The sequence below is a fragment of the Siniperca chuatsi genome, linkage group LG22, assembly GCF_020085105.1.
Source record: "Siniperca chuatsi isolate FFG_IHB_CAS linkage group LG22, ASM2008510v1, whole genome shotgun sequence".
Lineage (NCBI taxonomy): Eukaryota > Metazoa > Chordata > Actinopteri > Centrarchiformes > Sinipercidae > Siniperca > Siniperca chuatsi.
Genome location: NC_058063.1, coordinates 18,754,030 through 18,770,663, shown reverse-complemented (window position 1 = coordinate 18,770,663; position 16,634 = coordinate 18,754,030). Strand labels below are relative to the sequence as shown.

Genomic DNA, 16,634 nt, shown 5'->3' with positions numbered 1-16,634 from the left:
ATCAACTTCAGCCCGAACAGAGTGCTTCCCGACCACGGTCTGAAAACTGCAGCAGGAACAGATAACACTATTAAGTTACCTCATTAAGCAGATCATATGATTATTATTTTTTTAAAGACTAGTGATAAACTACTCTTATTAGCTTTTTACTCAAGAAGCTTTTATTGCACTTACAGTAACAAGATTTGCCGGGGGGGGGGGGACTGGTAGAGGCTCAATAGTCAATGGCTGTCAGCCATCGGCGATGGACGATGGCATCGTTAATCGGCCCAACCCTAGTTGCAGCACAACAATGTCATGCTACTTTAACCTTTGCTAATTACAGTGGACATTATTCACACAACCACAAGTGGTGGCTCGTCAGGAGAAAATCAACATACTGTAGGTCATTTTTGGTGTTTGACCAATGCTGACATTTGACTTTGACTGTTTTGGGGGGATGGGTTGACGTTGTTCTAACAGTCTAACATAGAGCAAGCAACACATGTATGGTCAAACTCAAGAATATGAATAAATCCCCAGAATAACGCCTATCTAAACTATCTTATCAATTTATTTTGTCTATGCATTAACCCTGATTAAAGCAGCATTAATCAGGGGAAGAACTCCACAACAACCTGAACATCACTCACAAATACATACATACTTTTTCCATATAAAGTTATTGATACAGTTGCCTGTTTATACATCCCAGGAGACACAGAGCAACATTATCATTCATTTTGTGTTCATTTTTCTGTCCACTTGGCGGACACAAGTCGAATATTCACTCTCCATTTAGCTCTGTTTTGGTCTCCACCAACTCCTGAAAGAAATATCTGGCTCTTTAGCTGCTAAATGCTCCACTTTCTTCAACAGCTAGTTGCTAACTTTGTCTGCCATCTGATTCTAGTGTCCAGTGGGTTTATCAGAGCTTTTATTTTACTAAAAACACCTGCCTGCTGTGTCTGGAAATGAAGGAAATGCGCCGTAAAACCAAAACAACAAGCTGAAAGATGCTAAAACATTACGTGGAGCTGAGGCAAACTGCAGAGTTGGGTGATAATTCTCTGTGGGTTTGTCAATACAAATGACCCCTTGTATGTACACATAGTCATGTGATCCATTGCTAATATAAAAATATTGATTAGCGTAGCTTTAAGTTCAGGAGGTCAAAGCTGCAAAATCTTTCACACCTGTATATGATACATTTTTGCCTTTTCGTCAAGTCTGTTTTGTGTCCACACTGACTTCATACAAACTAACCAAATGTCATAAACATGAACTCACATGTACTGATAGGTAGCTTAACAGTTTTGGTGACTTATCACCCTGCAGGGTGACATGGAGACATGGACATGGCCACCAAGGAAAACCAAAACATTGTTCCAGACAGCAAACAGCTCGTGGCTTTATTAATCTTCTCTGGAGGTCACATAGAGCTCAGAAGGAAACAGCTACGAATATTAGTTAAGACAACAACTGATCTTCATCTGTCATAAATAATAAATGTCATGTTAATTTTTTTATTTTTGTTTAGGTTATCTTTGCCTTTTGTGGAAATAAGCAAGTGGGAGAGCAAAGAAACATTCAATCAAGGTTGCATGGACATCCACTTTGCATTTGCATTTGTCTTCTCGTCCAATGACAACAGATTTAGTTGTGTGTGTGTGTTTGTGTGAGACAGAGTTCAATAAGGTCAACTACTCAAGAGCACACACACACACATACACACCGATATCACTATATCTTTCCTAGTGTGTGTAGTCTCAGTTGTTGTGTTTACATACTGCTGCCATTATGGACTGTACGTCTGCTCTTTGAAAAACATTTGCTTCCATTGAGACAAACTCTGTCTACACACACACACACACACACACAAGCGCCACCCCCCCCCTCTTCTTCTCTTTCTTCTCTATCTAGGAGATAGTATGCAATCTGTCCTCTTGCCTTGTCCTCATGTCAGCACTACAGACAGAGACGGAGAGAGAGATGGACGATGTGTGTGTGCAGCAGAGTAAAAGAGTAAAAGAAAGTGAGAAAACTTGTAAGCATGATAGACGGCAAACAGGAAAATCTACACACACACATAAAATACTTATAGGGAACTTGCTGCACATGTACTGTGTTTTATCACACACACACACACACACACACACAGACACACACAGGGCCTGCATTATATCACTGCTGTTATTCAATCTCCTGGACTCCTGTGGTATTTGTTATTTTTCAGTGTGGAGAAATTGGAGGATTTTAGGATCTTTGTGGCAATCTATCAATCTTTCTCTGCTGCTCTTCCTCTGCAGAAAACACATCTTTAGCTTCCTGTCTACTCCTTCATTCACACACATTTTTTCTTAATAAGTATCATAAAAATGATCAGATTTTACTTTATTTAGCATTTATATGCAGTAAGTGAACATACATCACACTATAATGTAGTTGAAACCAGATATAAATGTTTATTAATGTATTTGTCAGCAACTATAACTCCTCCTGTGGGCACACATTAGTGGAAGCTGGTGTATAAACCGATAACAAATGACAATATAGTAAAACAGTAAAACAGTAAAGTTGCAGACCGGACAGCTAAACAATGAGCTGATAAAGCTCTGTAAAGCCGAGGGGAGCTGCAGATTCAGGTGATAATTCTCTGTAGGTTCATCACTACGAGCCACCCCCTTCACACTGTCACATAGTTTTCATATTGTCACTTGATTTAGATATTATAAAAATATCAATTATAGCTACTTCAAACAGTGGTCATGGTCATGGAAACAAGGTCTGGTTAAAAATACATGCAAGACAGATATCTGCTACAGTTGCTGATCAATATCAAGGCCATTTCAAAGCTGAATCAAGCTGATTTCCCATTAAATCAAAATCCCAAACATTTCTCAGTTTACTTCTAGCAACAGAATACTTTTTTAATTTCAGGTAACCACTTGCTAAAATCTAACAGTGCAGGTTTTCAGGTTTGGGGACTTTTCCTCGCACAAGAAGTGACAGAAGAAGGAAGATTCAAACTGGCAAATTACATTAACATTAACTGGCTCTTATGTTGTCAATCTCTCATTTTGATCTTCCCATCCTTCCTCCAGTTCCCTCCTCTTTTCTTATCTCTCTACTTCTGTCCGTTTACTTCTCTTTGGTCCATCTCTAACTCATCGGCTCTTTTTCATCTCTTCTTCTCCAGTTTTACTCCAATTTTCATTCCTCCTCTCATTTTTTACGACTTTCCTTCCATCTCTCTGCTCTAGGATAGGATAGTACAAATCCCTGTGTGTGTGTGTGTGTGTCCACGACCCGCCTTCACACCATTTGACAAATCGGTGCTGAAATTAGAAAAAGAAAAACAACATGAAGTTCACAGCAGGACACTGTTAGACAAGACACACACACACACACACACACACACACACAACACACACACAGGACACATTGGTTGTATTTCATGGAGGCCTACAACAGTACACTCGCTCCAGATGGTTGCCGTGGTAACCCATCCAACCAATAAACTGCAGTGGAGGGAGGGGAAATAGATTAAAATGAAGAGAGAAAAGTTTTACCCATTTGGCTGTAAGAATACAAGGGGTGTGTGTGTGTGTGTGTGTGTGTGTGTGTGTGTGAAATGGAAAGGGCCGGGCTCTCTGCCAAGACAGGAAGTTGTTAGTAGGTCCGATTCTTTTACCTGAATCTACAACTCGCATTCGTTTTCTGGAGAACAACTGCACTTTCTCTCTCTCTGATTAGTCATTTTCCTCATTTGTACACACTCACACACACACACACACACACACACACACACACACACACACACACTCCAATAAGGAAACTGTAGTAATTAATGGCCATGTTGACCACAGAAACCACTGGGGGGCCCAGAGCTCCACCTCCACCTAATCCTAGCTTCTAACTAGTTATACTCACTCACACAGAAAACTGAGCATGTGAAGGCACACAAATACACAATGGCTATACTCACACACACACACACACACACACACACACTCACACAAAAAGCAGTAAAAACACTTGGAGCTCCAACAGAAACATTAAATGTAGAACATCTACTATGGTTTCTCACTGACCTTAAAAACATTCACTTATACTACTACACTTTCTTACACACACACACACACACACACACACACACACAGATGGTGATCTATGTTACTGACTTTCTGAGAATTACCACTGAATCATACAACTTTCTCCAACCTGCCGTACGAGAATGTGATGAGACAGAGAAAACCTTAGATTGATGCGTCAGTTTGGACCATACCGTTAAGACTAAATCACGTTAAGCTTTTCACAACGTGTACGACTTCCTATTGTCTAACTTCCAGGTTTGATTTTCCAGCAATCGTATTATAGTTCATGAGTGCAATGTTTTTCGGAAGCTGCAAGTCAAATAGCAAACAGGTGAACCTCCAAAAAGCAGACTTCTCAAATTAATGTTTATGTAGATAACTCAAACAAAACCGGACATGATGTTGATTTTGATGGACAGATTATCTCGGAGATCTTTCGAGTCAAACTCAATTTCGTTTTCATGGTAAATGAACTGAAACCAAAGGCTGCTTGCATAGCTGGCAGGGAGTAGGGGTACTAAAGGTGCTGCAGCACCCCGACCCCGTCACTTTACACCACAACCTTCTCTGTCTCATGGAGGCCAAATGTAGCGCAAATTTTAACCTAATTTTCACAAAATTGGCAGAAGAAAATGCTAATTTATGTGCGTTTTCAACCACTACTGTTAGAGATAAGCAGCAGGTGGCGCTAATGCCCCAGTCGGGTGCCATTAAACCATTGCAGAAGAAGAGAACGCAACAAGCTGAATTCAAAGTAATTAAAGCAAATAAATGTAGAAAACATGATGGAAATATGGCTTTTTATTTTTTGTTTCATGTATTTATTTGAGGAACGTTACAGTCTCTTCATCGCTCCACACAGATCTGATGTTTTCGTCTGTTTCCATTGGACTTTACTTTACTTTTATCGATACACCAACTTTTCCACCTCAGCCAAGCAAGTTTTTTTTAGAATTTTCTGCGTTTCCACTCTGGGTTTCTTTATGAACAAATTGAAAATGCGCATAAAAATAGGTGGATGGAAACGCACCTTTTGTGATATCTTTGGGTTATTTTTTGTTTTTGTTTGTTTGTTCTTTAAATTATTGCAATTGTTTGTGATCGCCTGTACAGGCATGTCTCTGACTCCTAAAAATCCCATACAGTCTTTCTTAACTCAGTATAGACTGAGGTACAGTCATTTATTTCTACAAAATACACAGTTTACACATCGTGTGAGTCAAATATTTTGTTAAATGGGTCTGCTTTTATGGTCAGCAAAGGAAGTTGAATCTTTATCAAAACTTGGTAGTGACTGGACAATATGGACGAGCAACAAGTAGCACAGGCAGCAAGGTTAAGATAAAACAAACTCTAACACAACACAAAGGTAAAAAAAATATATATTCCTGGTCAAACCTCTTCAGCATGAACAGAGAATACAGCCGCCAGGGGAAAAGAAATGTACAGAAATACTGAACATTCAAAAGAACTTCTTACAGCCTTCTTGTTTCAGGGAGATGTTACTGTTTTAATGAATAAGTCCACTAAAAATCTACAAATGAGATTCACTTCTGGCGATTTGGCAGCTCTGAATGCTGCTTTTAACTAAAAACAAAATCAGATGATTAAAAAAATAAAAGTCTTTCTCCTGCCGTGTGTTGGAATGGTGGTGGGAAGTTTCTGTGCTGCTGCTGCTGCCGCCCTCTGAATCACTGCCTGTAGGAAGATAGATGGTGGGGGAGGAGGCGGTGAAGTGAACATTTTGACCCTGAAAAGATGCTGAGTCCATGGCCTGAATCTGTGATAAAAACCACTGGGATTACAGAACATCTCCTAAATGAAAGCTAAGATGTCTAAAGTCATCCATGATGAATGAATACATCGTTTGGTCAGGTCAGAACCTGAATGTATCTCTAAAAAAATCAACTTCCAAAGTTGTTTTTAGAAGCATTTTTTACCTCCTGCATGTCACTGTTCATCAGAGGCATGCTGAGAAGTGTTGGATGATGAAGAGGAGGAAAGGAGAAGTAGTAAGAAAAGTAGAGAAGGGGAATTACAGAGGGGCCAACAGGGAGGGATATTGAGTCATGTGGTTGATGTCCACCCGTGAGAACGAGGAAGGAGGGAGAGCGGAGGGGAGGAGGGGAATTAGAAAGAGAAAAAGAGGGGAGTTAAAGCCTCTTTCTCATCAGCCATTTAATTTTCATAACAGGATGTGGAAGGAAATCTGTAGTTTCAAGTGAAACATTCACTGCATTATACTGTAGGAAAGAAAAAACAGATACTCTTATATGTAAGTGTGTGATGTTCAATGCATTTCAGCAGCCTGTTGCACCAGCTGAGTGTAAGCTTGGTCTTGATTTGGAGTGTAAAGTCAACACTTTGTGCTGCGATGCAGCTTGTTAATTTCATACTAAACTCACCACTTTGGTCAGCTGTACCATCTCCACTTACACTAAAAGTAAAACTAGGCCAAATTAAATAAAAATATTACGCAGAGTTTCATATTTTGCAACATTCAGGTAAAATGGGATCCACTGATTTAGCATTTTACTCCTATAACATAGCAGGGCTCCGGATGGACAGTTTAAAAAAAAAAAAAAAAAAAGGATCAAAATGCAGCAGAACCACAGATAGACTTTTTTGTTCTACAAATTCTTCTTCCTTGTCAAAACCCGGCGCCTACATTACCCACAATGCAACTCAACCACCAACAGTTTGGTCGGAGACTCAGCTGTGGTATGCTAGTAGCAGCTAATGTAGCCTCAAGCCGCTAGCCTGCAGCAGAGATGAGGAGCAAGCTACAGAGGTCTGGTAAGCTCACTTCTTTCTAACTCCACACCCGCAGATTTGTTTCATTTTCAAACTTGTAGTCTTTATCCCCAACCGACGCTGACTCAAGAGACATCACTTGAGGAGATTTATCAGCATTCACACAGCTTCCTCTGGGGCCACAAAAGACTTTATACAACTTTTTTCCACATATGCAGTAGTACTCCCCAACACATGCAAACTGACTTTAATGTGTAAACTGGTGGAGTTCCTCTTTAAGAGACCTACAATACTGTTTTATTAAGAGAACATGGTGCCAGCAGCAATTCCCATGTCAAGTGAATGCAGCATAAAATCACACCATCAATTAAAATATCTGCAACTGTACAGCACAATGCCAAGTGTGCATGTCAGGGTCATCATACATGTCAAAAGGGATGTAGTCTGTCACAGACAACGTGGTCCTAATTTAAATATCAAAGAAATGCTTCATCTCCTGCTTCAGTAGTCTTTTCCATCTGTTCAGCTGTTCTGCTATGAGAACAGTTAATAAGGAATGACTTACACCTGTTCAGGGAAGGTGTAAATATTAAATTGTATCTTGCGTGGTGCAGCCCGTTCCACACTATGTTCAAACTATGCTACATTTGAATTTGCACACAGGTGGTGCAACAGGTTGCAGGAGTGTTGTACTTTACTTCTTTAACATGCTTACCTCTATTTCAATTTCCCAGAATACCTTTAGACGACCTCCAGAATAACCTTTTATTAAGGTGATGACAGAAAAAGTGATTTGAGTTTTATTTATTTTAGCTGCATTGCATTCTGGTCCATAGCAGTGGATGCTGGTGTAGAAGTTTGCCCCTGTGCCCACTCACAGATGAAATGATGGATGATTGTATGTATGATTGATGAATGTTGATGAAAAATGAAAGCTCTACAAAGAAGCCCTCGCTCTTGCTCTCCAAACCACAATTTTCACATTTAAGGCCAAAACAACCAGCTGATGTGCACATTTTCTGAACTACAAAATACTTCATCCACCAGTGACAAAACTTAAAGCAAATGTGTTCATTTGTGGTCCAAACTGAGACTCTTACTCCAAATGTGTCTTAATCTTCAACCAACAATAGTTGAACATAGCTGTCCAGGTGGGTTTCAAATGACTCCAGTGACTTGTTTGAATGTTTACAATGCTAAATTGAACGAAAACTATTTTGATAAGTCAAAAAATTGCCGAACCCGGCTTCTAAAATGTGAGGATTTGCTGCTTTTCTCTGTTTTATATGATTCTAAATTAAATTTCTTTGGGTTTTAGAGGGTTACTCAGATAAAACAAGCAATTTAAAGACATCAGCTTGGAGTCCAGAAACATGTGATGGGTAATTACTTAGATTACATCTTTTTTAATCAGTTGTCAAAGTGCTTTGGGGAGTTGAAAATGGTCAAAAACTGTATGGTACATGTGAATGTGGATTTCTCTTAAGTTCTTATACTATTTTCTTATTTACTCAGTATCAATGAAAATCACAAGTTCTCCTTCTCCTGATCTGATTACCTCCATTCTCTTTTTAAAATAATGCAACTACATTGTGATTTGGGTAACTAAAGGATTGCATAATACTGATATTTTCACATAGTCGTGCAGCCAATATTAAAAGCCAATATTAAAAGCAGAAAAGGACGGCTCTCTTGGGGCTTGAAACTTAAGCATGTTGCACTTAAGGCCACACCCCAATTGGTGATGTCGTTGGAGGTGTGTTGCCTTTGACAGCTGAGGGAAAACACCTGCTGTGATATCATTGATTGGGAGTTGTCCAGAGGTGAGAGCAGCTTTCTTCCCAGTTTGATTAAAACAAACTGGGAACGTCTGACCGAGCAGGGAACATTTTGTTGCAACAAAACTTCAGCAAAATCAGCCTTTAAAATCAGTTTGGGGTCAAAGGAAGAATGTGGTTTCCCGGAGAATTAAGTTGGAAAAAAGCACCAAAAGAAAACACTAAGCTTTGGTTCCCACTCACATACAGGGATATTCCTGTCACACTCAGGGTCAATGGCAGCCAACAGAAAATGGCAGGAAATACACCCAGTATGAGAAACAGAAGGCTACAGAGGAGGTGTTGCAGAGGACAAACTCCTCAAGTTCAAGCCTCTCTGAGTGACAACTTCCAGTGGAAACTGGACACACACATGCACACAAACATGCTATCAAACCCTGCAAAGTGACAACAGACATCCTCTTCCTCTGTATCAGTGCGACTCTTCCCCGCCGCCCCGGGTGAAGGAAACCAGCTCCGATCCCTCCGGCGCTTCACCGTGTCGAGGCCCTGGAAGCAGCTCAGGAGATCCGACTCCTGAACAAACTCTAAACTCTGGTGGAAAAAATCCCCTCATCCAGGCCTGGAACATGTGTTTCAGCACGGCCTTATGCAACTCTGACCGAGTTTCACTTTTTTTGGCAGGTGGAGGGGGGGATTGTCAGCGGTTGTTATAGGAGGAAAAGCACAAATCCACAAATGAGGGAAAAGAATGTGATTTTTTCTCATCATTTGTTTCGGAAAGCACTGACAAATGATGTCGACCAGCCGATGGAGGCATCAGATCAGATCATTTCTCATATGTGTTGTTTTTAAAGGCAATCACAAATTACGTTTTATGTCATTTAGTTTGGAGGACTTGTTGTTCTAAACACACACTGTCCGGTAGCTTTTTCACTGGAATAATCCCATGGCACAATAGAAGCAATGCAACGCTGCAACTTTCCAGAAGAATTTGTTATTAGCATGAGTAGACAAAAAAAAGCACCACATACAGAAACTTCACTGAACACAAGGTTCAAAGGAGAACTGTTTAATTCACAAGTATCACTTGGCACCAAAGAAGAAGCGAAGAGAAAATGAGGATTTCAAAGGATTTTAATCCTCTGCTGCATGGATTTCACCCTATTTTTGGAAGACTGGGGTCATCTGATAACACATCAATCAAAACATTTAATAAAATAAAAATAAAATAAATAGATAAACATTAGGTGAAAACGATCCATTGCCTCTTTATGTAATAATTCAGTATTTTTTTTAATCTTTACTTTATGTCTTCATTTCCTGGTGTCTCACTCTGTGTGGAACCCATGAATGTACTGTGTTCCAAGATGGCACCCCATTCGTGTCTACAGAAGCTGCTCACTAGGCGAATACGCAGATAAACATTTTGAGGTTCCCGAGGACTTCCACGTTTTTGGGCCCACAGAGCACACCAGACTCCTTCTCTGGCCGAGGCAGTTGAGGACAGGAAGCCGACTGACTTCCAAAGTGCACACATAGCACAGTGACTCATGTGGTGTGTTCCCAGTACGCAACATCATACCTTTCAGTTCCTCATTTTAATCATCAGAAACATGCTATCAAATATTACAATGTGGAAAATTTTAAATATTTATTAATGGGAGGCTTTCAGACACCACAAGACAATGATATGCAGTACTGGGTTGAGTAAAGCAACGGGGGACGCAGCGTGGAAACTGGATTTTAGAAGAAAGTGGTTGAAAACACTAAACAGAGCCTGAGCTTTTTAAATAAGCAAAGGAGGAAAACCCAAATGTATACCTTGTGATTCTTTTGGGGAAAGTTAGAGCAATGTTTTCCATCTTTGCTGAGACAGTAGGAGAGAAAGAAAGAGGTGTTGGAGAGGGGATGATGATGATGAGAGACGAAGGCCCGGGCCGGCTCTATTGATTGTTTAGCCGTGTGCTCCTGCCCACATGTTAGTGATACAGTAAGAACCCACACAGGATTTAGAAAGGAGAGAAAAGAAGGATCTTTGCACACATGTAGAAAAATGCTTCTTTTTCTCTCTCTCTCACACACACACACACACACACACACACACAGGCCAACACACGGGTGAGTTCCTCACGGTAAAGTAAACTAAAAGGCGAGCTGCGTTTTGTTTTATCTTTCTTCCTCTCGTCTTTCCAGCTCTACATCTGGTCTGTGTTTAGAGGGACTTTCTCTTATCATACTGTACGTGCTCACACACACACACACACTGCCAACAGCCTCATAAACTCTTGTTCAGTCGGCTTGCCTTATTCATTTGCTCTCTCTTGAGCTGTAACGCAAACAAAGAGAAAACTCCCCGCGATAAGTTTGTGCAAAGTTTGCAGAGTAAAATAGGCTGGCAGCCGCAGTCAAATCTCCCATCTGGGCTGCATCTTACCTGCATGGGAACTAACTCAGGTAGACGTAGATGTGTCCTGGTGACACTGATGGCGAAATGTAGAGCTCAGCTACAGAATATGTCCTCGTACGTTTGGATAAAAGCATCCATGTGATTGTTGTTGTGGTATTGATGTGCTGTGGAACAGTTTTGAATTGTATTGTACTGTAAGCTGATATAATGTATCACAGGGTCATTTTAGATCATTGATTGACTCTACTGTCGACTACACGGTGACCTGCGCACAGAAAGTCACAGGTCTGAAACCAACCCAACCAGCCAGCCAAGCGTCCCTTCAAACTGTCTGTCAGGAAGACCACAAGTTTCTGATTTAGTGGAAGTTTTATCTGGAAAAGAATACTCTTTAAGATTGTGGGGATAAGTACAACTAACACCGTGTCTACACAGGAGGCATAGCGAGAGCAGCAGCAGCAGCTTCAGTCCTCCATCTGTGTCTACACAGGATGCGTTCAGGCACAGTATTGAGTGTAGGTCACCCAGGTTTTGGCATCACTCAGAGCCCAACACACAATCACTGTAGTTATCCACATAAAAACGGAAGAAAATAGACTTTGAAGTGTAAAAATGAGCCGTTATTAAAATAGGAGCGTATCTGTTACGTCAGACTTGCGTGAGACGGACGGCTGAAAAACGCAGCTTCCTGTGTAGACACACTGCGTAAGTCTTAAACAGTTTGATCATTTAAAAAAATGGCTTTGAAAGCATGCGATTGTTTTTGCTAAATTTAATTAAAATATATGGTAACGCCTAAAATCCTTCTATTCTAGGCCAGTGCACTGCTACAGTTAAGGATCAGGTTCAATTCTACATATGTTCATCCCACGTGAGGCAATTGTGTTTGAAAACAAAAAAAACTCATTCATGTGTAAAAACAGTCTAAAAATGCAAAATATGAACGACTGAAGGAAGCAAATCCTGAAAATCTGTAGTTTTAAAATGATTTCATGAGAATTCCCTGACTGAGCAACAACAGACAATGCAGTCTCTACTCTAAAAGTTTGGATTTCTTACCCCGAAACAGGACAAGTCTGAATCCTAAACTGTCCCTGAAAATGACTCTTAAAGTCAGCAGAATCTTACAGATTTTGAAGACATTTAAAAATACTCTGCTTTAGATAATAATTTGTGTCTGATGTGGTTTTTCTACAAAAAAGATTAAATTACTTAATTACAAATCCAGAAACTATGAATATGCAAATGTTGTTCATTTCAAAGGTTTAACAGCTGGACACAAGATGTCTCCTACTTCAATGAAAGTCCATTCTCAGTGTTTGTGCACTGGAGGTTTCAAGTTCCCACGTCAATTCAATTAACTTTTATTTATGTAGCGCCAATTCATAACAGAAGTTATCTCATTGCACTTATATAATATAATATTATTTACAGAGACACAACAATTCCAACAGTGGCAAGGAAAAACTTCCTTTTGAAGGGCAGAAGCAGAACCAGACTCAGGGTGGGCGGCTGCCACTAGCGTAAGTTTCATACCGGGCCATGATTAGCTTCCACACTAGCTGTGATGTCACCAAATCATCTCATATGACCACGTCCTAAACTCAGATTTAAGTGAGCGCAGAGAAACTTTCCTCCTTCAGCAGATGAATGTGAAAACAGCATTCTAGTGTCAAATTCTGCACATACATCATTCAAACATCCAAATAAAGTAACAATAAGCAAAGCATATTTTTGAGCAGAGGGGGGCTTTAACCTCCAACTGACTCACAGGAGCATCATCTCGAATCCAAACACAGATTCTTTTGAGCTGCTACAACTCACTCCAGAACTGGACAATAAAGTCCAAAAAAAGATTAAAGAAGAAACAAATCAAAAAAAAAAAAAAAGCAGGAGTTGGAGCAGTGAAGGAGGTGACAGGCACAAAGTGACAGGTAGAGGGACAAAACCCGACAACACCCATGACATCTCTGCTTTTACACCGAGTTCACATTCCACTCTCCACACCCACAATGTGCTGCCTTCAGGAGCATCTTGTAAACCTGCACATCTGAGAACCAAAGTCACTGTCACAAAAGGTTAACTGGTGAGAAAAGGTTGTATGGCTTTTTAACGCTTATCCTTCCTGCTGTTCCAGCTAGTGTGTTTAAAACTGCAAAACAGAAACAAATTCCTAACAATGACTCATCTCATTCTTACATCAATTGTTGACATGCTCACATGGTCTCCACCCCCTTGGACGTCACATATTGCCAATTAATTCATGTTTATTTATTTAAATCCCCACTTTTCCCAGCAGAATTCAATCGCTTTTCCGGATCATTTTAAGTGTTCATGCGTCAAACTCTGATATTTCCAGCAGCAACTGAACGCAGGACACCTCTCCGCCAGCTGACAATAACAAACCCTCCAATAATAAACCTCTCACTTACTCACACCCTAAATAAATCTGAAGCTGGAGCATGCACAGGGCAGAGATGACCGCTCACTGTTTGCACTCATAGTGAGTCATGAACAAGACTCCCTGACAAACCACAAATCTCTCCAGAAAAGCATTTGGGCTGATATCCCAAAGTTTGACACCACTGACTTTGGCACCACCAGACAAAAAAGCTGCTTCAACTCTCCTTCTGCAACTGAAAGCTCTGTAAAGTGACTCCAGGTGTGTGTGTGTGTGTGTGTGTGTGTGTTTTTAATTAAATGGTTTTTTTTTTATTTCCTCTTACTTCTCGGTGGAGGCTTGCTGAGCAGCTCTGCGACGTGCCTCTGCAGCCGGGCCACTCTGCCCTCCAGCGCGCCGGACCGGTGGCAGATGGACACCAGCTCTCCCTCCAGCTCCTCCAGGATGCTCACCGAGTGCCGGGACAGATCCGAGAGCTGCCGGAGCACCGAGCACAGGGTGAAGCCACACACGTCCACCAAATCCCCGAAAATCTCCGCCTGCTGCCGCTGCTGCTGACTCGCCTCCCGCAGCCTCCTGCCGTCGGGCTTGCACACATCTTTCGGAAGTACCGACCGTTTGCAAAAAGGCATGATTTCTTCCCCTCCAAAAAGATAACAAACTCCGCAGATAGTCAAGTTATATTCCTGTGGTCCTTCTCCCTCCGGTTGGCGCACAGACGCATGCTACGAATCCTCCGGGAGGAAAAACTCCGCTGCTGTTGGAGACGCTTGGAGCGAGTTGCGCGTCGTGCGCCCTCATTGTTTTTACTGCGAGTGAGCGTTTCTCTTTTTCTTTTTTTTCTTCGGTGGAGAGGAGAGACTCAGCTGCTGCGAAGATTGGTGTCAAATTAGCCAGAGTGTAACACACAAAACATCCGGATAAAACTTTCAAAATCAAAGCCCGAATTTTTGTTGTTTTTGTTTTTTTCCATTTCTTTTTTTTGGGGGGGGGTTTTTTGTCTGGTAATCCAAACCAGGAAAGTCCCAAAGAATAATTTGAAGATTAGTTCTGAAAGTATACATTCACTGCCATATAAGCTAATAGACTATATAAGACTAGAGTGAAACTATGTCATTTTAACCACTTTGGCCCTAATAAAGTTTATTACATGAAACTAAATTAAAATAGTTTTACTCTGCGTTTCTCTAACAGGTGAACCAACTAGTTTTGCGATGTTTACATGATTCTGCCCACTCACTTCTAGAAACATGAGTAGTCATTTTCACAGCTTTTACATCTTCCAGTTTCACATAATTAATGTTGCAATCGCATTATTTTAAACTGTACTGAGTGTTGTTGGTAACATATTTTTGAGTCATTTTGGGGTTTTTTCCTCTATACGTGCTTTTATCTTGAAGCCAAATAGCCCGACATCAGATCTTATTCTGTCCGGCTTGACGCGGCGACACGGGGCGCAACAGTCTGGTGTTTCCCGAGAAGGAGACCTGTCTGGAGGAGGAAGAGAAGAAGAAGAGAGATGGAGTAGGAAGAGGAGAAGAGAGATGAGGAGGCAGAATGGATCGAGGAAGAAGATGGAGTGAGACGTGGGATGGATCAACTCCTCAGGAGTCCTTCATGCACCACTGCGCGTAACTGTGCGCGCCCACGTGGGTGTATTCGCGAGCAGGAAGAAAATGAGCAGAAGAAGTGAGCTGTCCAAATACTTGTGTGGACTTTTGGTCTCGGGCTGTTTTTTCGTGGTTTGGAGGAAATGGTAATGCTACAGCATGCAATGATATTTTAGATAACAGTGTGCTTCTAGCTTTCCCCAACAGTTTGGGGAAGCTCCTCTCCTGTTTCAACATGAAAATGCCCCCCGTGCACAAAGCCAGGTCCATAACGAAATGGTAGAACTTGACTGACCTGCACAGAGCCTTGACCTCAACCCCATCCAGGCCTTATCGCCCAACATCAGTGTTGGACCTCACTGATTCTCTTGTATCTGAATGGGAGCAAATCCCTGCAGCCAGGTTCCAACATCTGGTGGAAAGCCTGAAACCAGAAGAATGCATGCAGGCCGCTGTAGCTTCAGATGAATTCCCACAGTTTATGCAATGAGACGTTCAGCAATCACACATGGGTGTAATGCTTGGGTGTCCACATACCTTTGGCCATGTAGTCTATATCATTCATTTGACTTATCTTTGTTGTTGATTAATTGCTAGTTTTTCACGTATGTTCTCAATACAATTGTCATGTTTTTTATGTTGTTATATACTGGCTTCACACATCCATATTTGTCTCTCTTACGCTATAAACTGAATACAGGTCCAGGCCTCATCTCGTATTTCTAGATGGCGACAGCAGTGCTTGAATACATTACACACTACTAAGATCACGCGAAATAAGAGACTGTTATAAATCTTCTTCCTGTTGCAGCACTGAAGGCAAAGACAGTAGTCCGTCCCTGACCTTAACGCCGCACCAAACCCATGCTTTAAATGAACTATTTCTAACATAATTCCTGCACACGTTTTGCACTTTGCAACTGTGAAGAGATGGTGAATAAAAGTGTAGTTAGACACACAAACAGTGGTCAATATCTCACTGAAAACTGGAGCCAGTACATGGAAGAATACAGAAAACTGATTTCTTTTGAGTTGGAATTGAAATTAAAATCTATTTTGGTCTGTTATAACACAACACAAAAGATTTTCACAGAACAAAAAGTTGCAGGCTGAAGCTTATTGTGCCTGCCAAGAAAAAAACCCACTAATCATAGATTTTTATATTTGTTCATTACACTTTTTTAAAACTTATAGTGTGCTACACATGTTTAGTTCCTCACAGGTGTTCTATTTATTCACCTCTTTAACAGAAATACAGTGGGGGGTTTTTTTTTGTTAGCCAAGAGGCTATTTTTCATCTGTAGTGCCTGGACAGTTGTTACAAAGTCACCCTAAAAACAGAATATAAGATTAAAGTTATTGAGATGGAGTCTTGAACTTTTATTTCTTCAACTTGCACACTCCTCTCAAATCATTGAAGCTTGGTTGAAGCTGTATTAGTGGCGTCTGCAGGTATCGGTTAGTAAAACTACTAATGCAGATACTAAAAATGTACACAGTTTTATTCATCAAAAATCAAGCAGTTAAAACTTGAAAACAAAACAAGTTCAAGCCTGAGATGAGAGCCCACCTGTCTCGAGACCTCCAACCCTGATTACGATTAGA

At 40.9% G+C, this 16,634-nt stretch overlaps 1 protein-coding gene across 1 annotated transcript in view; it reads right to left on the bottom strand.

Annotated features, from left to right (window-relative positions):
• nhsl2 (NHS-like 2) overlaps positions 1-16,342 on the bottom strand; it is a 156,009-nt gene extending 139,667 nt beyond the window's left edge. Inside the window, 1 exon segment of the mRNA XM_044183455.1 lies at positions 13,745-16,342. Within this exon segment, the coding sequence (XP_044039390.1) occupies positions 13,745-14,051 (307 nt within the window). The 5' untranslated portion in view covers positions 14,052-16,342.
• Between the last annotated feature and the right edge of the window lie 292 nt (positions 16,343-16,634).